The 24,077-nt window shown below is 42.1% G+C and overlaps 1 protein-coding gene across 1 annotated transcript in view; it reads left to right on the top strand.

Moving 5' to 3' along the window:
* The first annotated feature begins 491 nt into the window (after positions 1-491).
* The window catches only part of LOC134579250 (neural-cadherin-like), a 94,780-nt gene continuing 71,194 nt past the window's right edge, over positions 492-24,077 (top strand). The window contains exon 1 of the mRNA XM_063438468.1: positions 492-1,645. Within this exon, the coding sequence (XP_063294538.1) occupies positions 562-1,645 (1,084 nt within the window). The 5' untranslated portion in view covers positions 492-561. The remainder of the gene's footprint in view (positions 1,646-24,077) is intronic.

Consider the following 24,077-nt stretch of genomic DNA (forward strand, 5'->3'; position numbering starts at 1 on the left):
ATTCACAAATACATTATCCCCATGTAATTTAGAATGTCAGATTGTGTTAATTATGTTTTTAACCTGTTGAGTACCACAAAGACTGACCTTTGGTACTGCAAAGGTTAATATTTTTTAATTTAATTTTTGTACTTTCTATCTGCCATTTACTGCTTAATATATGATACAAATTAAAAAATATTCAGTACTGAGAAATGTGCATTAATTTATACCTAGAGGGATTGGAGGATGTGGGGGGAGCTGAATAGTTTCTGCTTTGGAATAATAAGGTTAAAAAAAAATTCCTACCTCCATGAACTAACAGATCAGTGAATCAAATGCTCCTCTTCTATTTAATGAGCCATGTTTACCCCCTCTCCCTGGAACCCACAGCCCCCTTTTCATGTCTGGGCTACAGACAGTATATTTCTCCACCCATAGGAGGGGCACTTCAATCCAGCAACTTAACCAAATCTCCAGCTTTCTGCATTAAACTGTAGCCGGCTCACACACTGTTCTGTGCAGAGAGGAACACAGATGCGCTGAAATGCTTGGATAAAAGATGCTCTGATTTTCCAATACATGTCTCTATCTTCTCCCTGTGGAATGATGCATCTAATGATGGATAGAGTCAGTTTGCTGTGCTGCATCTTACACTGGACACAGGCATTCCTCCTGTCCCCAGCTTCTTCTTGGAGTAAAGGAACAAAACTCAGAAGACCTGTCTTCTCTGGATCAGTGCTGGAGAACTGGCCAGTTGGCACCAAAGTAAATGGTTTGAACATCCATCTGAACAGGATTAACCCCGAACCCTGGTGCTCCAATGTAGCAGGACGCAAACTCCACCTGCAACTCCTGGGGGAGGAGAAGTCTCGTTTTGAGGTCTACTTTCATCACAGGTCTACTCAACTGTCCCTTAAGACCACACAGGTCTTGGATAGAGAGGAGAGGTCCAGGTATCTCTTTAAATTGGGTCTATGTTGCAAACTATGTATCTCCCAGGAGAACATTGTCACAGAATTGGCTGTGGTGACCATACACGTGTTGGATATGAATGACAACGCTCCTCAGTTTACTCCCACCAGCCTCAACCTCTCCAAGATAAGCCTAGATGAAACCACAGGGCTCAAGTCTGTGGTCCACAAGGTGAGTGCTTATGACCCTGACCATGGCTCCAACGCTGACCTGGTCTACTTTGCAGATCCCACCAGCAGCTACTTCTTTGTCATCCCCAAGACAGGTCAGGTGGTCTTGGTAAAGTCCATTCTGGACCTCAAGAAGAACATTAACTTAACAATCTTTGCCAGAGACCATGGCCAACCACCATTGGTGAGTGCTCCTCTAGAAGTGCAGATCTGTCCCAAGATGAAGAAGTTTTCTTTGTCCAGCAAAGGGGATGCATATCATGGACATTTTAAAATCAAGAGGTCAACAGCTGATTCTTACTATGCCATCTCCATCCCTGAAGATGCCCCTGTGGGCTCCTTGGTCACAACGTTGATCCCCAGAGAATACAATGTATCAGTTTTTGAGCTGCTTTCCTCAAGTCCTGGAGATTCTCCTATTGCAGTGAACAGAGAGACTGGAGAGGTTACAGTGTTCAGGACCCTGGACAGAGAACGCACAGCAAGCTATGAGTGTCTCATCAAAGTGTTGGACAGAATTGGTAAGAATGCAGACAGTGCTTGTACAATGTTTTATGGCTTCTAGACTACTTCCTGCTGGTATTTAAGGAACTGAATGAAATTTTAAGCATTTTTAATAAGATGCTGTGCCCTTGTGGTCATTTAATCATGTTAATCTAAAAGGAAGCAATTAATCTTAAAATATTTTATTGGCTTTCAAATGTTAATGTAATAATCCCTTGACCTTAACAGTTAATCAGTTTGTATCAGGAATGAAGATAAGTGTTGTTAGTAATAGCAAGTAGGTATCAGTGGTTAATTTGCATAAATACTTTTTTTTAATCTCTGTATGTTTAAATATGTTGTCTGTGTGTTTGTATATGCTGTCTTGGTATTAACAGGAGTATATATGCTTTAAGAATAGTTATTTAAAATGTAAAATCAAAGTATTGTGGGAACAGACAAGACTACTTTTACTTTTTTAATAGACTACAACTGTTTGTGATGTTACCTTTAAAACCGCAACACACACTTTTTTTTGTGTGTGACCTAGAAAGCGATGAGACGCAGAAAAAGAGGCTGAGTAATTATTTCACAGATTTTACCATACTTTACATCAGAGTTACAAAAAAGTAATATGTTAAGATGTCTGCTATAAAAGCAAAATGGCTTCCTTTTTTTTTGTGGCTGGGTGCTGCTAAAAGGATTTTGTATTTGCGTAGGTAAAATAAGGAAATCCTCTAACATTTATACTATATTTTGTAGAATGTGTTGGCTCTTTGAGCTTGCCAGTACAGGGTGCACATATTGTGGGATGTGATGTGAGATATAATATATTAATCGGAAAGCCTTGTTGCCATAGAGTGTGCCAGTATGCCAGTCTTAGCTTGATTCTGGATATTTAATTTGTGGATACTTCCTGTTCTGTGCGAAACATTACTCACAAAACAGTCTCACTTTTATGGCAAGCTCAAGGTAAAAAAAACAAACAAATAACAAGATATAACCATGTCTATTTCTGCCCTCATGCCTCAGCAGCAGGGAAGGGCTGGACAGGGGGGCAATTGCAAACACAAGGGTTGTGGACCTCTGTTTCTCAGCACCATTCTATAATATCTATAATCAATTTTATGATCTCTATTGGCACAGCACTGCAGGACTAAGGGAGCAGCTAGGAATTGTGTAGGGCATTTGCCAGTCCTGCATTGTGTGGGTTGTGTGTATGGGTCCCTGGCCTAACATCTCAATGCTCTCGAGGTCTGGACTAGCACAATTAATTTGTAATGACCCCCATAGCTAAAAGATGGCAACCCTCCCTCAATGTTTTAATCACCCAATCCTGCTCTGCCCACTCTGATCTGTAGGCAAAGGTGGACGTTGGCCTTCTCCAGAAAGTTTTAAAAGTGGCACAGTCGTCATGGAAACCAACAGAATCTCCCTGCCCACTGCTCCACTTTTTTTTTTCTACTCCTGGTTTGGCATTACTAATAAACCTACTTTACCCTAAACCAGTTTTTCCCAATCCAGTCCTCAAGGAATTCAGGTTTTAACCATATCCTTATAGGAGCTAAATTGGGAGTTATCTAAATCGTGTGGTGTGCCAAGATGACTGGGTTGGGTATGGCTACACGCAACCCCTGGTTTGCCTCTGTCCCAATGAAGATTAAAGGAACACTATAGTCACCTAAATTACTTTAGCTAAATAAAGCAGTTTTAGTGTATAGATCATTCCCCTGCAATTTCACTGCTCAATTCACTGTCATTTAGGAGTTAAATCACTTTGTTTCTGTTTATGCAGCCCTAGCCACACCTCCCCTGGCTATGATTGTCAGAGCCTGCATGAAAAAAAAAAACTGGTTTCACTTTCAAACCGATGTAATTTACCTTAAATAATTGTATCTCAATCTCTAAATTGAACTTTAATCACATACAGGAGGCTCTTGCAGGATCTAGCAAGCTATTAACATAGCAGGGGAGAAGAACATCTTAATTAAACGGAACTTGCAATAAAGAGCCTAAATAGGGCTCCCTTTACATGTTCTATACACCAAAACTGCTTCATTACGCTAAAGTTGTTCATGTGACTATAGTGTCCCTTTAACTGATGGCCTATAATAAAATGGCTTTTTTCTTTTTAATCTTTTCCAGGGAGATATCTCTGCTGATATTGCACATAGTTCAACGAGTTAACAGAATAACCAAATTCTGTCATTCTAACCAGAGGACTGACAGATGTTTCTGCCTGAACAACTGTCTTTCAATCTGGTCAGAATATGCAAATGCAAAGCACAAGGTCATTTTGCAGACTTTTCTCTCCCCCTAGCAGATTTTTATTTTTTTTTTGAAAATCCCATTTTTGCTGGAATATTTAACAAGTGACTGCAAGGCAAAAGAGATTGATAAATTGTGTTTCTGTAACCAGCAGAAGATTAAGAGTTAGTTTTTAATTTTCAGAAGAAAATGTCCCTTGGCTCTCTGTTTGCACCAAGTGTCTAAAAAGATTGTGGTTTTTGTCTAATCCCACATAAGGCTCGTTTTGCTTGACCCATTTTCATCCATAGAGTTAGTGCAATAATCCCCTCTTATATAATGCTTTCACTGTATCTTATGGGCCTGTTCCTGTACCCTAAATCATAACATTTCAGGAACCCCCATCCTTACAAAAATATTGTCTGCTTGTTATACATGATGGAGAGATAACTTTACCCAGTGTAACTCGACCTTAATTCAGGGGCTGTTTGAGAAAGTAATTGAAAGCAGGGTAGTGGATATATGGAACAACCTTCCAGCACAGGCTGTAAAGGCAGTGGCTTACAAAAATTATATATTTGAAAAAAATGATTAGCAGCTGAAGTGAATGAAGGTCTATTGGTTTTATTTTGGCGTCTGCATTTGCTTGTGTGCATGAGGTTCAGCTATGGCCTGATGGGCATTGTGGGTAAGTTGTGGCACTAATCCTTAAGTCAAAGCTGTACCTCTTGTTCTCCCTTGGTGGCTGTTTTGTAACAAGACTTACCTACCCCCATTAGACTTAAAGGAACACTCCAAATACCATAAACACAACAGCTCAATTTATGGATTATGCTTCCAGTAGCCCCGTGGCGACCCCTGCAATTTAAGTGGTCAGACTGTTTTAGGATGGCTTGACTTCTTACCTGGGTTCTGCCAAACACCTCTTTCTGTATCCTCCAGGTGAACCAGAAGCTTCAGCTCAGGAGCTACCAATAGCTCTCTGGAGTTAAACTCTGCTTCGGGGCCGGCTCATTAGCAGAGAATGTCAGCTGATACTCTCAGCCAATGAGCTACGCCTGCACTGCAAGAACTGGGGAGCTTCTGGCTGCAGTGAAGGGGCACCGGGGAACCCCTGCCAACATAAGCCAGTACAGCGCTCTGTAGTGGTTATGGTGTTTGGAGTATTTCTTTAAATATCTCTTCCTTCTCAGATCATTCTGTTAAAGAACCCAGATAGCATGGAGTGAAAGTGAACTATTATGATATAAAATAGGTTGTTGCAATATAGTCATGTTTACAAGTAATCCAGTAATTAGAGGGGCAGAGGGCAAAATAATAGTTTTCCTGCTTTATGTTTGAAGAGTGTGTCCTATTTATTCCATTTTGCAAAAAGTTCAGATTTCAGTAGAAATTGACAGATTTATGAATTAACCTGGTTCGGTTACTTCCTGGTTTGCGCTTAGTGGAGCCAGTTGCCCAGAGCAACTGCCTTGCAAAGACTTCTCATTGACCTGAATTAGGAAGTCTGTGATTGGACAGCCACAGATAGTCTGTGAGGCGGTAGAAGGGGAGGGCTTGCAAAGACAGAACTGCAACTCTTGCAAGCTGTTTTTAGATATACCTCAATGAGGAAAATGCATACTTAAATGTAAGAAAATATTAATTTGGGGCACATCTACTAAACACTGATATTTATTTTGTATTTGGGCAGTGGAGTATCCCTTCCTCCCCTAAAGAGGAAGCATCACCTCTCTTGAAATTAAATCTCAAAAATAAAGCATTGATTATCACCTTAATTTATGCCAGGACACACAATGCAAATGAGGGGGAAAAACAGAAAACTTGTTTCATATTTCCTCTACTCTGTATACTTTCTCTATGCTGACTGCCAGGTGCAAAGGACATAGCTAAAAACAAAGACGAACAGGGAGGCAAGATGGAGGCTCCTAGTTGTAGCCCAAAAAGGCATGGATTTCTACATTTAGTTTTTTCACACCTCACAAATATACACTGATCAGCCACAGCCCTAAATCACCTGCCTAATATCATGTAGCTCCCCCTTGTGTTGCCAAATTTGCTCTGAGGCGTCAAGGCATGGACTCCATAAGACCTCTGAATGTGTCCTGTCCTGTGTTATCTGACACCAAGACATTAGCAGCAGATCCTTTAAGACCTGCAAGATGCAAGGTGGAGCCTCCATGGACCAGATTTGTTGTTCCAGCACATCCCGCAGATGCTCAGTTGGATTGAGATCTGGGTAATTTAGAGGCCAAGGGAACACCTTGTACTTTTTATGTTCCTCTATTGCTATTTTTGCAGTGTAGTAGGGTGCATTATCCTGCCGAAAGAGGCCTCTGCCATCAGGGAACACCATTGCCATGAATGGGTGTACACGGTTTGCAACAATCTCTAGGTAGGTGGTACGTGTCAAAATAACATCCACATGAGTGACAGGACCCAAGGTTTCCCAGCAGGCCCAGAAACTAACACTGCCTCCGCCGGCCTGCCTTGTTCCCATAGTTCATCCTGCTGCCATCTCTTCCCAGGTAATCGACGCACACGCACCTGGCCATTCACCTGATTTACAAAAATACACGATTCACTGGACAAGGCAACCTTCTTCCAATGCTTTCAGGTCCAGTTCTGTCGGTAATGTCCCCATTGAAGGTGTTTTTGGTGGTGGCCAGTGGTCATCATGGCCACTATGACAGATCTGTATGCACTGTGTGTTCTGACATCTTTTTTATCATAGTCAACAAGTTTTTCAGCAATTTGAGTTGTGGAAGCTCAAACCAGACTGGCTAGCCTTTCCTCCACATGGGCATCAATGAGCAGGGGGTGCCCATGGCATCCTTCCTTGCACCTCTTTTTTGGTAGGTACTAACCACTGCATTCTGGCACACCCCACAAGACTTGCAGTTTTGAAGATGCTCTAACACAGTCGTCTAGCCATCACTATATGACCCTTGTCAAAGTCCCTCAGGTCTTTTTGCTTGCCTATTTTTTTCTGCTTCCAACGCAGCCTAATTTATGCCACCCCTTGACAGGTGCCATTCTTGCATCAAAGCCCAGTACTCTGGCTGAGTACCTCTGTTAGACGACTCTTTGGGAAGGCTACAACAGCAACCTTTATTGTCACCAAGCATGCATATTTATAGGGACAATCACAACTGGGAGTCATCAACTGGGAAAATAGGTTACTTCCCTCGCACCCCTGTGTCTAAGAGTTAATTCAATGATCTAGCACTGACTTTATTAATACATTTTAAAAAAATAATTCATTTTCATAACCGTACATGAACAAATTATGCATCCCCGGACAGGGCTAATGTACTCAGCCTGAGAAATTGCCGAGTAAAGTTTAACCAGACTGTGGCTATTTCCCGATCCTGCACAGAGTTCCGGGCTGTCATGGATAAGAGTCAGGCTCGAAAAAGGGATTTTCTGGCTCTGGAGAAGAGGCTCCACCTGGATCTCGATGACCATTGATGGTTCGTCCAAAAAGTGCTCTTTTGGGTAACAGGAACAATCGGAAGTTGCACCGGGCAGCCCCCTGGCACTTAGCCTAGTTAGCGTTTTAGGTGGTTGGCACTTGATCCCATGGAAAGGGTTGCGGCTGCCCCGGTACCCTAGAGCAGTACCAAGGATGGAAAGTAAGCGATCTATGCTACATGAGTATGGAGGGTACAGGGAAATGTCAGGGTTGGGATCAAGCTCCTTTAATCCCTTAAGGACCAAACTTCTGGAATAAAAGGGAATCATGACATGTCACACATGTCATGTGTCCTTAAGGGGTTAAGGTAGTTATATGTTGAGTCATGCACCAGTTGGTGTTATAGAGGAGGCGCCACAACAATTGTAATGATATATTTTATTCACTTCACCGATCAATGGTTTTAATGTTGTTGCTGATAAGTGTATATTTGTTAAACATAATAATATAAAAAAATCTGGGAAGTGACTTTTCACTTTTAAGTAGGTGGCCATCTACCGGTCTATGAAGCTGGTAACTGCGGTTGAAAGACCAGAAGGCAGTGGATGTATTAGATGTTTGGGGCGATGAGAGCAAAAGAATAATTGTATGCTAATTACGTTTAATTTATAGATTTGCAGCACAGTAAAGGGAGCCTCGAAGTACTTGGCAAACCAAGAACTAATCCGGAGAAAAAAAGAAATTCATTGTACATAATGGAGTTTTATGGAAGTTGGAAGATAAAACAAGATGTTGCACTCCAATTAATGAGGGCATATTTCACTATAAATGTGATTACAGAACATTTGAATGATAGTCTGATACAATGTAATTAACACAGGTTTAAGGCCAACTTCCTTCGGTTGATCTGGATTAGTGCGGTAATATTGGTTCTTGGCGGATTATGACTAACACTTTTGGATCAACAGATTTCAGCTGATATTGTGTCTCGATAATCTTCTTTTCCCGCACATCTCTAAACGTTCCGGGCAGACTCAAGTTTTGTAGCCTGCGTTCTATATTAAACAAACCTTATCAGGCTAAGATTTAATTCCTAAAACCTTAGCATCCACACATTTTATTCTTTATTTTTTTATTTTATTTTTTTTAAACTGCTCATGTGTCAGAATCTTTGGCTAGCGTCTGGGATTTTATTTAATAATGTGATCTCTAGGAAGCTGTGCTGGCTTTCAAGAGCTAATAAATGTAACTGGAACTGATATTCGTAGATGTTATATTTTCAAGTTTTAATCGTATATCTCTCTGTAATACCAACTTACATTTTATGCAACTAAGCTGCACATATCTTTACTCCAGCACTAGTTCACAAGCTGCGGAGGACACATTTCTCTGCAGGCTCCATTATCTGCATCTCTGCAGAAGAACTGTAAATGGTGGAGTTTCTTCAGCTGCTTTTTTTGTTTAAACTTCATGACTGCAGTGAGGCAGAGGACACAATATAAACACACTGAAGGGATTCTTTGCAGGCTGTACAAAGATTCCCTGTGTGATTGTGCTTAATGTATAGAAGTGTTATACCCAAATTCAGTCATTGTTTTAATATTGTGGTGGCTGCTTTTTTCTTCTTTTTTTAAAAAATGTTTTAGGACATTACATTCTTGGAAATGTATACAAGCTCCTTTAAAAAATACCTACAGAGATTTATTACATTATTTAAAAAAATAAATAAAAAATTTGTAGTTCTTTTTTTTTTCTTCTTTGTCTCACCCAGAGTTAGATCCAGAGGGCCACCGAGGCAAGTACTCCTCCTGGAAAAGCCGGGTTAAGGCTTTCTGTCTCCCTGGCTGGCCTCTGTAGAGGAGACTCCATGGTCGGTCAGTGGAGAGATCAGAGATTTCCCTCAACCTCTAGTTTCCTAAAAATGTTGGGGTTTTTAAAAGTTTTTTTTATACTTTAACCTCTACCCCCCACTAGAGACCCTATCAGCTCCAACTAGGTCCCCTGTCAGTGCTCACTACAGCCCCCTAACCCCCATACTATAGCCCTCTATTCACCCTACTACAGTCCCACCAGTGCCCCTCCAGAGACTAGGTTCTGGATCTGCCCCTGGTCACAGCTACATCTTACAAAAACATACCTGCTTCTCCACTAATATTTCGACCGTGCCTGAAGGATTGCAAGATAAATGATACAATATTATGTCAAAAACTTCCCAATATTCCAGTAAATAGTGAATGAATAAGAGAACGATCGCCATTGGAAAGAAGAATGACTAACATTGACTCTGTCCATGACTGGCTTGTAAATGCTGATCACAGCATAGTTTAGATTTCTCTTAATCACATCTTCAACTCTTGGCTCAACAAGCAGCTGGAGATGGATTTGCATTGAATTGCCTATTGACGTAGGGAATTAGCAGGGTTATTTACTAAACTTTGAGTTTTCGGGAATTCAAAATACATTTCAAATTGAAGGTGAAAAAGGAAAATTGAAAACGTAACTGACTTTGCAAATGTTTACAGTTCTGCCAATTTAGCCTAGAATTTAAATTCACTTTGAATACCTGACAACCCTCTCTAGTCGATAACCGTGTCCAAGTCTATATTTAATTCTTTCTGTATTATGCGTCCCCTGACTTGTATGCTAATGAATGAAGAAACATAAATATATGTGTATTAAAAGATGGTGGCTTTTATTCATCACAAAAAACAGCATCTCAGCCCTCCTCCCCCCTGTTTTCCCATTAAAAACCTCTAAAGAAATACAAAAAAACAAGAAGAAAAATTGCATTTTGTGTTTTCTGTTAGCAAATTGCTTTTTCATTACAAGTTCAGCTGGAGACGTATTTTCTTTTTTGTTTTGCATTTGTTGTTCTATTGATGATTTTAGTTTGAAACGCTGCGTGGAACTGGCGATGCAGAATCATTAATCTTTTCAGTCTCCTTTTAATGGCAGCTGAGGAAACGCTTTTTAAAAATGCCCCCGGTCCCAGAAACCCAAACACGAACTGGGGGGTTCTGTACTAATCCACCCGTATCGTTCTTTGTGGATTTAAAGGGAAAGATTCTATTTGGAATCTTGTGATGGCTCACATCTACTTTTGCGAGGTTCTACGGCCGCTTAAACTTCCTGGTGTTGGGTCATGCATTCTCTACCGCAGATCAAGAAGGATGTCTCGAAGATGTTTTACTTTGATAAGTGAGCAGATGTTTCCTAGGAAATAAAGCTGTCACTCGTTGTCCCATCTCCTGTACCGGAATTGTCTGTAATGTCACTTCTACAACCGTACTTGACAGTTCAATTTCCCAAGACAGTTGGCAATAGCCAAAGGATTTACTGCATTGGCTTTTATGTCCTTAATAATTATTTTCAAAGATGCCTGTTGGGCAGTTGCAATTCAGTCTATCTGCGTGTGCGTCCTATCCTTGGGATGAGCGACCTGTGAGGTCATAAAAAAAAAAAGTCACCCTCTGGTGGGCGCCAGCTTGCTTTCTCTTATTACGTTAAGACGTCATGGGTGATAAATTAAAAATACTTCTCCAAGTAAAAAAAAAAAGATAAACTCTCTCTTAAAAAAAAATAAAACAACAAAAGACTAGTTGGATATAATGTCTAAATCTGAGAATAACTCAGTTACATGCTTTTTTTCCCCATCATTGATGGTGCTGTGGATGAAAGATCATGTTAAGTGTATCTGCTCAGATAAACTATGAGATTGACTTTAAGTTGAAATTTGACTGCCATTTCTGAGTCACGAAGAAATGTTTTAATTTTTGTAAATAATTTAAAGTGGTATTTCTAAACAAAGAGTGTTTAAACATGGCTGCAGTCTTGGAGTGTGTCTCAGTCAGGAGATACTCTGAAAAGGGGTATCATGTATTCATTAAACGATGGTTCAGGAAGAGGATATGAATCATGCAGTCTTGGGTTTTGAATAATTACTAGATTTCATTAAAAGGGGTCCCAGACAAAGATGTAATTTCAAGGAACACTATAGCATTAGCGATACAAACCTGTCTCTGTCTGTTAATCTATATCGGTCCTCCCCTTGTTCACAATAAATATTTTAAAAAAAACGCAAAGTTTTGCCTGCTGTTTCCAGCATCAGCAGACTTGACAAAGGCTAAAGGGAGCCAAAACGTTGTGTTTTATTCTGCACTCCAAATAAAGACTGCCTCTCAAAGAAACCTTCAGGTGTGCCCAGACCACGTATTCATTACTTTTTCCAGCAACTCTTCTCCCTCGGGAACTGCTCTCCGCCTCAATGACGGAATGGTCCCCTCCACAATGGTCCAATGCAATACTCCTCATAGAGGAGCATTAGGGATCTACTGTGCATGCGCAGCAAATGCCGCACTTACATGCAAGCTCCCAAATAGGAAAACATTGTATTCAATGCTTTCCTATGGGCTTCCGCGTCACCTGATTTTAATTTTTTTATTACACGATCAGTGCAGTGAAGGCGCTTCTGTTGGCTGTCAGTATGATGACAACCACTAAAGGTGGATTTAACCCTGCAATGTAAACGGTGCAGTTTCCAAAAAAAAAAGGTCTGGATGACTATAGTGTCCATTTAAGGGAGACAACTAAAACCCACTTCCATGGGAGAAATGGGCGCTGAAATCGGGTGGACTTTTTCTTTAGGCTGAATAAATGAGATCGATGTAGCCAGAGCGTGTCCATAATGTTTATAATAAGTACTGCAAATAATTGGGGCTCTGCCTCCTTTATATCACATGAAACGACCTGTTATATCTGTGTTGTCAGTCCAAAATTGGCTCCTTAGTGGTTTTGTGTTATTTATTTATTTTTCCTTTTCCATTGCTTGAAATGTATTTAAATTCTTTTTTTCTCTCTCTCTTCACAACATTGTGTAGCCCGGTTTTTGTGAAAAATGCATCGCGTCCCCTTCATTGCCATTAATGTCCCAAAGTATACCTGACGTGTCTCTTGTAGACTTGTATTGTGCTTCGAAATGGAAACATATTGCAAATATATTGCATGCAGAGTAATTCAATATATATCCACTGTAGATTATTTCTTTTAAGCACACGAATAATTAGGAGGAAATTCAGTTAAAGCCGCATCATATTTGTGTTGGTTTGCTCATTAAAATCAAAGAGAAGAGGAGCATGTTGTGTGGATCTCACACTGAGAACTCTTTATATCTCTTTATATCTCCTTGGTTTCTGTATGCACAGAGCTGTTTGTGCTTCTAGTAGTCTGACGAGCTGAAAGGGAATCTGTTAATGTATTAGAAGTCATGACATGATCACAGTCAGCAATTACAAACCAACCTCTTATATGCTCCGAGCAGGTAACAAATACATATCGAAAATGTGTCTTGTATTAACTCTTTCATAACTCTCCTTAACAGCCAAAGGTTTAGAAAACCCATTCATTGTCTCTCTCTGCCAAATAAATTCTTCCCTTGATTTAATTGTAGGAGCTTCCACACCCAATACCCTGACTGATCTTTTAATAAAACCACATTTTATCCAGGAAACTTAATAAACTGAAGTCATAAAATGTTTTTGAAGTTACCTTCTTTCAGGTAATATTAATGTAACAAATGGTTATGCCATTATCCGGATTAAGGTTGCCAAGAGTCCTAGGCAGGATGTGAGATTGGGTCCCCCTCCTAGCGCCCTGGACTTTGTTCTGTGAGCGGTGTGTGTGTGTGTGTGTGTAGTTGCAGTGTGGTGTGTGTGTAGGAGAGCTGTGCGTGGGGTGCCTGTACGTACTGGTTGAGTGTTGTTTGGTGGCTGAAATTTGTGTGTGTCTGAGTGTGGTTGAGAAAGAGAAGTTTTTGTTTTGTCCTATTGATTCCCCCCCCCCCCCCCCTCCTGCCTACCCTTTGTAAGGAGGTTAGCCCTAGTGGTCCATTCTGTGCAGAAACCTGGTTTTCTGATGGCGGTGAGAAAAATATATTGTGGTCTGCACCTCTAAAAGCATCCTTGGGGTTCTGGTGCTCAGTCAATGACTCTGAGTACTGACTGAAGCACACAGTCATTGAGAAGTGGTGGGCGATTGGGAGGGAGATATTAAAGTGATCTACACCCACTCAAGGTACAAACCTCAAAGCTCCCTCTTGGTATGAGGAGGGATTGGGAGGGCAGGGCTGAGGTTCATGAATGTCCCTTACACCCAGGGACAGAGCTCTAGGTTCCTATCTAAGCCCAGGCCCTACATGGTCACCTAAGCTGCTTTATAGGCAATATGGCTCTGGTTATGTCATTTAATATGCCAACCTTCATTACTTGTTAATTATCGACATGTTAATGGCTGCAAACGAGCGGTTCACAATGTTTACAAGATCACAATCCTATATATCAGATTTTTGACAACACGTTCTACATTAATAGTTTGCTAAAAAAAAAAAAAAAAAAAAGGCTTCAAGTAGTCCAGTTTAATCGATCACAAACTTTCTCGATCAGATTTATCGACAAATTACCAGAACCTCATTTTACTTATTGCATTTAACTGGCCAAAACGATTTGGAAATTCAAAGTGCATTTCAAGTTATAGGTGAAAATCGGCAAGCGGCAAACATAACTGGCTTGGAGAAATCTCTCAGTATAGCCATTTTGGCTGACCATTTACGAAATTTACTTTGAAAGTCCACTCGGCTTACACTTTTACCCTGACAGAGGTGGGCTATTTACTAAGTGAGAATCCATGTTGAATTTCAAACTTAAGGCCAGAGTAGTCGTATTGAAAGCACAATTGACTTGGAGAACTTTTCGAGTTTGGCTATTTTGCCCTGAATTTAAAAATCATTTTGAATTCACTTTGAATTTTCATTTTAGTAAATAAGCCCTGTGAGATTTACCCTTCTCTCTCATTACTTTCCATTATTTAGTTTGAGTGCTGTGAATTGAGAAGAGTGGCGAGCTATATCTTGGACATACAAGAATTATTTGAAAATAATTAGATGTAGAGCTCATATATATATATGCTACATGTGTTTTGATGCTTACTGTCCCTTTAACATAATAGATTCTGCTGAATGATTTAATTTCGTGTTGCGCTGCTTCCAGTAATACCAAATTAAACTGCCGTCCTCCTTTTATACCGCACCGCATGCCTCCTACGAATGCTTTAGACAAAAGATGTTGATTCTGGAATTTGTTTAAATCAAATACACGATGTTGCTTTGTGAAGTGTTGTTAGTGATTCAAGTAAACTCGTTATCCATCTTGGCGTTTTCTACAGTCAGTGAGGTTTTTTTTTTGTTTTTTTCTTCTGATCAAAACATTGGACCGTACACAATTTTCTAAGAAATGATCAAAAGGTTTGTGAGCGTAAACATTTCATACAACGAAGTAGTTTACAGCTTCTGGCTGCCAGGCTGTTCTTTGATTTAAAGAGGTTTATGAAAAATAAATGTTTTCAGGCCATTTAACATGCAGCCCCAAAGTGTGTAAATCTGGGTATTTTTTGGTGAAACACGAAAAATCTATATAAAATAAGTATATCAAGTTAGTCCCAGAACATTAGAGATATGACACATGTAATGAGTGTTACACTCACTAGTGTTGTACATTTCCCTCAAGAATGGAATGCTGATTTAAAGGGACACTATAGTCACCAGAACAACTACAGCTTATTGAATTTGTTCTGGTGAGTAGAATCATTACCTTCAGGCTTTTTGCTGTAAACACTGTCTTTTCAGAGAAAATGCAGTGTTTACATTACAGCCTAGTGATAACTTCACTGGCCACTCCTCGGGTGGCTGTTAGAGATCCTTCCTGGGTCATGGCTGCCTAAAATGCATCCAAACATTCAGTGTCTCCTCCCTCTGTATACAGACACTGAACTTTCCTCATAGAGATTCATTGATTCAATGAATCTCTATGAGGAGATGCTGATTGGCCAGGGCTGTGTTTGAATCATGCTGGCTCTGCCCCTGATCTGCCTCTTTGTCACTCTCAGCCAATCCTATGAGGAAGCACTGTGATTGGATCAGGCCACCACTTCTGATGATGTCACCAGACTGCTTGTTTTTTTCTGAGTCTAACAGCATGCAGAGTTATAGCTTCTGGCTTGAATACAGTAAGAGTTTACTATATTTATGGAGGCATGAGGGACCCAGGGGGGCTAGATGGTGATGTTAACACTATAGGGTCATGACTGCTGACCCGGACCAAAACTCCCACCACCCGTTGCCCAATAAATACACAACACCTTTTGTATGGGTAAGGGCAACGGCCACAGCTTTATTAACAAAATTCACATAAATCACCAGCGTCCACAACCTGTCAGCTGTTGGGGGATTACCAACAGACAGCTCTATCAAATGAATCCCACGAGTCCGATGCAGCCTGCCCCCGCCATCAGCTCTCAGCATGCTGCGACTCCCCAAGCTGCTTGGGCACTTTCCTCCGAACCTCTTCGCTGGCCAGGACTACCACCACCGCGGTTCCTCCCTACCTACTCCCCTGGAAGGAACCGCGCCCCCCGCAGCCAGCGCCTCCTCAATACCCACCTGAAGACCCGCATTCAGGATATCCAACCCTATGAGGGAGAGGTGTACCCCATCCTTTCACATCAGGTTGGAATTGTCCCCTTCCAGCTCCCTGTGCCTAATTACAAAACCGCCCAGCCGGCGGACAAACTTACCAATGGCCACGTTCAGCTTGCGCCTACTACGCTCAACACCCTTGGCATGAGGCAGCGAACACTATGTCCGACCAAATAAGGGTAAAATCGGGGAAAAGAGCCATACACCTAGCCAGATCGCGTCTAGTCGCATGCAGGAGGTCCACTGACCTACTGCGCCCTAGGTCATTTCCCCATGCATGAAGCACCAGAGTCACTGGCCCTGACACGTACCTCCGAAGGGATACGCATTCGGCATACAGCTGCTGCCACAACATACCCCTAATACCCCTCCACCTTACCCTGGCCATCTCATAGGAAACACCCAAATTTCTCCCGTAGGGCCGCTCCTCAGCTCGCCGCGCTGCCCAATATACGTATGAATGTCCCAGAATCCAAATGCAGCGGGGCCGAGGACCTACGGAGAAAAATGCATTATAGTAAATGAGGTCTGACATAGGACCTATAGCGCCGTGAACCCCATCTACCCAAGCGCTGGATCGCTGCGTCCGAGAAACCCCACAAACTAGCCTGGGTGGCCGCCCCTATACGGAAAGAGTGAGCAGAGTAATGACGAGGATCCACCCCGCATGCAACCAAGGCAGCACGGAACCTGGCTGAGAATTGATAACGAGTGAGGGGGGACCCATCCCTATGAACCAAAAAGGAGAGACACCCCATCGGCCTAATCTGCAAATAGACTGAGCAAAGACGGACTGGACAGAAACTGCCGCCCGTAGCCCCGATACGTACCCATGAACCCCTACCTACCTGGTCCGTCTTGGAACGACTTATGAAAGCATCTACATAGTCCTCGGACCACCGGATATCCGACAGCAGCAGAGGCCCAACCGACCTACGGTTGCGAGCAACCAACTCGCCCACCCTAAATGCTCCAAAAAAACAAAATGAAAACGCAACCCGAAATAATGAGGCCTCGTAATCTGCGAAACAAACTGCCCCCAGAGCCGCATGAATCCGTCCCAGCAAGTCGGCAGACACCGGGCGGCGGCGGTCTGGGACCCTCCGAAGTCTCCACCCCCGGATAACTCGCTGAATTCCGAACCACCGAGAAACGTCTTGCCAACCCATAAACCTGCACAGAAAGGACAGGGCGGTTAATGCCTTCTCGGCCGCAGAGCAAGACTTACCCTGCGCAAACATCGACTCCAACATTATTAGAGTCACCTCCAATCGCCCGGACTCCGACCCCAGCACCAGGCTCTGCGAAAATGAGGACAGCCATGTCCGCCAGACGGCTTGATATGCCTTCCAGGAAGAGTCAGCTAAGGAGTCCGACACCAAGCCTCTCAATCCTCCAAATCGATCTCCCATAAGGAAACCGGGCATCGGATACCCACTGGCTGGAGCCGACTCCCGAAAACGGTCCCACTGAAACCGAGAAAGAGAGTCAGCTACCACGTTATGAACGCCCGGAACATGACAAGCTTTAATCCAAACATTAAACTTTAATGAAAGAAGTACCAACCGTCGCAGTAGCGCAAGAACTGGAGGGGAACTGGCAGTTGAACGGTTAATCACATGGACAACACTCATGTTGTCCGTGTGAAAAACCACTGTCCTGTTGCCTAGATCCTCCCCCCAGAGCTCCAAAGAGACCACGATGGGAAACAGCTCTAAAAACGTCAGGTTGCGCATAACATCCAAGCCCAGCCAGTGTGCCGGCCATGCCTCTGCGCACCACTGACCCTGAAAGTATGCCCCAAACCCCACAGAGCTGGACGCCTCCGTGAAAAGGTTCAACTCTGCGTTAGACGCCGCCTCCAGCAACCAACAGGAGCGCCCATTGTATCGCTCCAAAAAGGAGCTCCACACCTGGAGGTCCGCGCGCAGCCGCCTCGTGACTCTGATAAAATGAAAAGGCTCCCGAACCCCTACCGTGGACAGAGAAAGGCGCCTGCAGAACGCATGTCCCATGGGAAGAACTCGGCACGGGAAAGCCAAGTGCCCCAGGAGCACCTGCATTTGTCGCAACTGAACCTTCCTCGCCCCACGAACCAGGTCAATCAGCCTCAAGAGGACCGACAACTTTTCATCTGGCAGCCGGAAAACCATACCGACAGAGTCGATCTCAATCCCTAAAAACGACAGGACCTGAACCGGGCCCACCGTCTTAGCCTCCGCGACGGGGACACCGAAGTATCCCATGACTGCCCTAAATGTGTTTAAAAGCTGCTCACACTCACCCGAACCCGGAGGGCCAACGAAAAGAAAATCATCCAAGTAATGAGTAGCCGATTTCAGACCCGCCTCCTGCCTCGTTACCCAATCCAGAAAACAGGAAAACATTTCAAAATAAAAACAAGAAATAGAAAAACCCATGGGTAAACACATGTCGTAGTAAAAAAAACCTTGAAAAAAACAGCCTAATAGGTGAAAACAGGAGGGATGAACCGGCAAAAGACGGAAAGCTGATGCTATGTCAGACTTCGCCAACAAAGCACCGGGACCACCTCTGCCCTGGGAACTGGTGAGTACCCTCCCATTTTTTCCCATTTTTATGCCCCCCATGTGCCACAATGTATCCCCTATAACCCAACCCCTTATCCCTGCCAGCAGTCATGTCCTCCCTTCCTTAAGATTTCCAGGGAGGTACTGGAATACATGTTTGTGTTACTGACCCTATAGTGATCCTTTAAGGCCGAGAGCTTGAATATCACTAAAATAGAGTGGTTGTGTTATAAGCTAATAGCGATAATTGAAAAAATAAAGAGAGAACCAGACCAATTGTCACGGGTTTGTGGTGAAAGGGCTCATGCAGAGATTTGGACAGACACAGTTACTAAGTTTTTACTGATAAGGCAAATGGTTAAACTGAAAAGTCCCAGTATAAGATCGAAGAAAACAAGATCAGGACCACCAAACAAAGTCTTGGTCAACGATTCAGGTAGAAGCAAATAATATATAGTCTTTAACGGGCTAAGCAAATAAGGTTTTACCAGATGGTCCAGCACTGGATCCATCAAACGAGAGTTAACCACAACTGGCACTGGATTAACCAGGCAGGAGCAGGTTCTTAAAGGTTAACCAAAGCAGGAACAGGGTTGAAAGGGTTAACCAGGACATGAACAGGCTTGAAAGGGTTAACCAGGACACGAATAGGCTTGAGAGGCTTGTGATCTATTGGAAGACTACAAAACAACTGAACACAAAACCCAGGTTGTTCAGACCACTTCTGCTCATTGGAGTGGTCTGGGTGCCAACTCCCACTACTCCTAACCCTGCAAGTGTACTTATTGCAGTTTTTAATAAACTGCAATAATTACCTTGCAGGGTTAACTCCACCTCTAGTGGCTGTCTTCTAGACAGCCACTAGAGGTCACTTCCTCCTTCATAGCACAGATTATCTGTGCTAGAGCGTCGCTGGACGTCCTCACGCTGTGTGAGGACCTCCAGCGTCGCTCATTTCCTCATAGGAAAGCATTGAAAATCTTTTTCAATGCTTTCCTATGGGGAGTTCTAATGCGCATGCGTGGCATTGCCGCGCATGCGCATTAGGTCTCCTCGGCTGGTGGGCGGGGATCAGTCTCCCACACAAAATCCTCCCCTCTGCCTGTGATACAATTACCTTACATAATGGGTAATGTAATTATTCATAACTTTAAAAGTATGCATCACATTTTCAGAATCAGCATACTCCAAATACGAACATTTGTCAAAATCATCCACATTGGTTCATTGGTTCAAAAGATAGATCGAAGTCCTTTGTGACCAAAGGAAGCATGGCTTTTCTGCCCAAAACCAAGTTGTAATCCAATTATCTCCAAGGACAGAGGCAAAACTCCATTAAGCACATGGCAGTAAAAAGACCGTAAAATACAATAAAATACACAAGGTTATATTTATTACATAAAATACAGACATGCAACATATCCTCAGATAGCTTAGGTCTGAGCACACATTATTACTGAATGGCGCTCAGACCACACACATACAGTTCAATTGCCATGGAGCCAAAGTCTTTTCTTACACGAATAGGCTCCATGGCATAGCTATCTGGGTTAAATGAGTTAATTCAGTAAATCCGAGAATCTACCGAACGCCAGAGCAGAAATACATGAATAGACCTTTCTGCATAGGAAAATAAAGTATTTAAATGCCGGTCCATAGTCAAAAGGCAGCAGGCAGGCAACCAGGCTCCTCCAATGCACAGTGGCGAGATTGGTCTCGTCACAACTAGTTTGGGTTACCCAGGGCTCTGACATGTTGAGGGAATCCAGGGGCAGTGTGGGGACACAGCATACATGCCACTGGAGGGGAGGGGAGCCAAAGGACAGACAAGGCATGCCTCTCTTCCCCTGCATGCCGCAAGAGGTGGAATAACTGCAGGGGACAACAGGCAGGGAGAGAGTGTGGCGCACAGCTGAAGAGCCGCAGATCTGGCTGGTGGCCGGGAGGTGAGTTAAGCACGTCCCTCACTCCCTGGACGCTGAGAACCACGTGGCGCCCGGTGAGTGAGCGTGACGCACCAGCTCTCTCCAGGCGTGCCACAACAGGCTCATTGCGTTTTTGATACCCCTAACCAAGGGGCTGCGGGGGAGGGGGAAGAAACGATTCACCAAATATGGCGATCTGAGCCAGTACTAACTAAGCATAGTGCTCTGATAACTTTAACGTAAACCCTGTCGCAGACAAAATCATAAATGGCTAATCAGGAGAAGTTTATCTAATGATTAAAGCAAATATGAAAAATTTAAAGAAAACAGAAAAATAAAAAACTAACATGAAGCCAACATGTGAGCAAGCCATGTTCCTTTACATGGCATCCCCATCCTTAGCCAGGTTCCTGATTGTCCCTCCACCCCTCCACTAGGGACATAGAGCACCAAGTTATTTTTCTTTATTATTATTATTTTTTTTTTACCCACGGACCTGGCAACCCCAGCACAAGTACATTTGTTGCGCCTTTTGCAAACGCACAAAAGGGCTGGGAAGTCAGTGCAAAAGTGTAAAGTGCACGTGCATTTATCAAATATTGCTCTATGGATCTGACAACATACGTAAATGAACAAATATATAGCGTTTTCCAGTGTGATAATATATTTATTTTCTGCCGTAAGTCTAGTGTTAAATTAATGGGAAAAAAAACCCATTCTTTGATTTCATGTGCTAAAAGCGAGTACATGAACGGGCACATATACTATCTGCATATAGTGTACACATGATCTAAATGTTAAAACACTAAATTGATTTTCTTTTTATGTTCTCTAGACTCTCTTAGACATAGCAGGAATAATGATCAATCTGTAGACACATGGCTAATTAATTACAAGGGTTAAAAACTTAAATGTAGCAATATATTAGCCTTCTTTGTGTTCCTACACAAACCATCCTGATTCACAGAGCGTATGAGCTGTGTAACAATGTTTATGGGTAATTGAAAATTGAAAGTGACCCCAAAATGCCAAGGTTTTGTTTTGATCGTCTCACACACTACACCATAATCGCAATAATGCGTAGTATCGGTTCTGGGGAGCTGCTTAACACGTATCAGGATCTGTACAGAAATGTCTTATCCAGTATACTTTGTATTCAATGCTGTCACTTCACATTTCAGCTACGAATCGTCTTCTGTCATTTTCAAACAGCGATCCGAAGTCATCCCGTCCAAATATTCATATTGATCAGATTCAGACTGGGCATTGATAAGACTTGTCACGTTCCCATGAGGATCTATGAAATGCATCAATTTAACCCTTTTTGGGGCAATAGACAAAAGCAATGTATTAATTTTAAAAAAATGAAAAATTAACCCTTCTTCTACTAAAAGCATTAAAGGGTTACTCATACCAAAGACAGTGTTTGCTTGGAGTAACCCATGCTGATAAAAACACACCTGCGATGATGTCACTCACCCCTCACTGAATGAAGAGGGTGGGCTGAGGGAAGACTTAGGGCAACACTTTAAGGGGGCTATGTTGACATCGTCCTGCTATGTGTACTCATAACGAATGCCTTTTATGCACAGAATTAACGTTGGCATCTTCTAAATCTTGTTCTGGGACTGGCTGTCTAATGACACTGCTGAAAGTGGAGTTACACCTTTCGCAGCAAATTTCTGCCACTCCTTGTATTCAACGCCATGCACCATAACCACATAAAATCACTGAAGTGGTTATGGTGCTTGGAGTAACCCTTTCATTGCACGATCATGGAGAAACAAATAAATTGTAAACGGGTGTTTTAATCCAGACCGTATTTGTAATACATTTCGGCTTGGTATGAATCTATTCTATGCAATACGAATACCTGCACTCTTGTAGGTAAATGATAGAACATTTTGTAACTGCACATCTAGAGGACACAAAAAAGTCCATTTGTAGACAGATATATAATGTAGAGGAGATCTGAGAGTGATTGGTTAACTATAATGGTAGAGAATCAACTATTATTTACACAGTGAGACCTATTTTATTAGCATAAAATGTCCTCCCAAATTTCCTTTATAAATTGATTTTAATAATATATATATATTTTAAATTCTTTATTTGTGCAGTGTATAAAGAGGAACATACAAGCCTTCAATGCCCCAACAGCCATCGCAAGCACAACAACCGTAATAGTAGAACAGACGTGTGACATTGCAAAATGACAGCACTCATTTTATATTTTAGTAGTAGACTCAGGCTAGGCATATATGTCTAAGGTGATTAGGTTAATAAACTAGCAAGACACTATTAAAAGCAGTAGTTGGCATAACAAGCTAGAACTAAGCCTTCCACCACCCTTGCATGGGATATCGTCCGTATATATGTACAAGTATATCCCATCTAGGCCCTTACGATCTGCTGCAGACTTACGTCTATCTTCTGTCCGTACACCCACCTCTGATGCTCGCCTTCAAGACTTCTCGAGGGCTGCACCGTTCCTGTGGAACTCACTTCCCTCCTCCGTTAGATGCTCACCCAGTCTCCACTCCTTCAAAAAATCCTTAAAAACCCACTTCTTCATAAAAGCGTATCAATTAAACTGTTAATAGCTCCCGACTGATTCTTCTCTTGCAACTGTCATTAGTCTAATACTACCTTGTGGTATTTGTGTCACTTTACCCCACTCCCTCTAGCATGTAAGCTCATTGAGCAGGGCCCTCAACCCCTCTGTTACTGTGTGTCCAACTTGTCTGGTTACAACTACATGTCTGTTCATCCACCCATTGTAAAGCGCTGCGGAATTTGTCGGCGCTATATAAATAATATAATAATAATATGTGAGTTGCTTAGCGGTAGCAAAGGCAATGTGCCTCTTAATATCACATATGAGTATGTGGTGCGTACACCAAAATCTATTCTGAAAGAGGCCATTACCCACTGTGCTGGTTGTTATGTGACCTAGTGTTAAGTCTGTTGGTACGAGGGGGGGAGGGGGTAAGTGACCTGAAATCCCCTATGCCAATGGTACACGGGATGCGTCTCTAAACGCGAAATACAATGGAGATACTTCTAATAGCTAAAATCCAGATCATTACACAAAAGTTCAACCAAAAAAAAACCAGTAATGGTTCAAAATAGAAACAATAAAGGTGCATATGTAGACAAAATAATCGAGCGATCTCTGTGATTTTGTAATATTTTTATTTGATATTTATTTATTTTTTTATATAGGATATATTTGTTTTAATATATTTTAATATAGTCCGTCTTTCTCAACAGTTTGTGTAGATGGGAACTAACCAGTTATATTAAAACAGAGATCTAGACAAAACCCGGACTGGTTTATTTTTTTTTGTTTGTTTGTTTGTTTTTTTGTTTTGTTGTCCCCCCACACCTCTATCACTTCGAAACAATAGGCAGGGTAGCAACTTTTTTCTACAAATTTCTCACTTCTTTCCGCATCTTCAGGAGTCTGAGATTGATTGAGGACCGTACATTAGACAAGAAAATATAATTTGAGACTTGTGCTTTATAAATCATAATAAAATAAAAAATATATAAAAAATTTTTGGCAAGGTAGAAAATCAAAGCTAATATCTAACATTCAGCATATTGGCAGCTTTTTGTAGTGTGATTGCAACTTTATTTTTAGAAAGAAAGTTGTATTTAATAAGTTTGCCTTGTTTTGGATCAACAAGAGATATATGGTGCAAAATATTGAGTTTGGTGGACCAGTGTCTGTTATCCAACCTATATTGTAATGTAAGATAAAACGGAATGTCGAGAATGTCACACCTGCTTCACCCAGTTAGATGG

The sequence above is a fragment of the Pelobates fuscus genome, chromosome 12 (assembly GCF_036172605.1).
Source record: "Pelobates fuscus isolate aPelFus1 chromosome 12, aPelFus1.pri, whole genome shotgun sequence".
Classification (NCBI taxonomy): domain Eukaryota; kingdom Metazoa; phylum Chordata; class Amphibia; order Anura; family Pelobatidae; genus Pelobates; species Pelobates fuscus.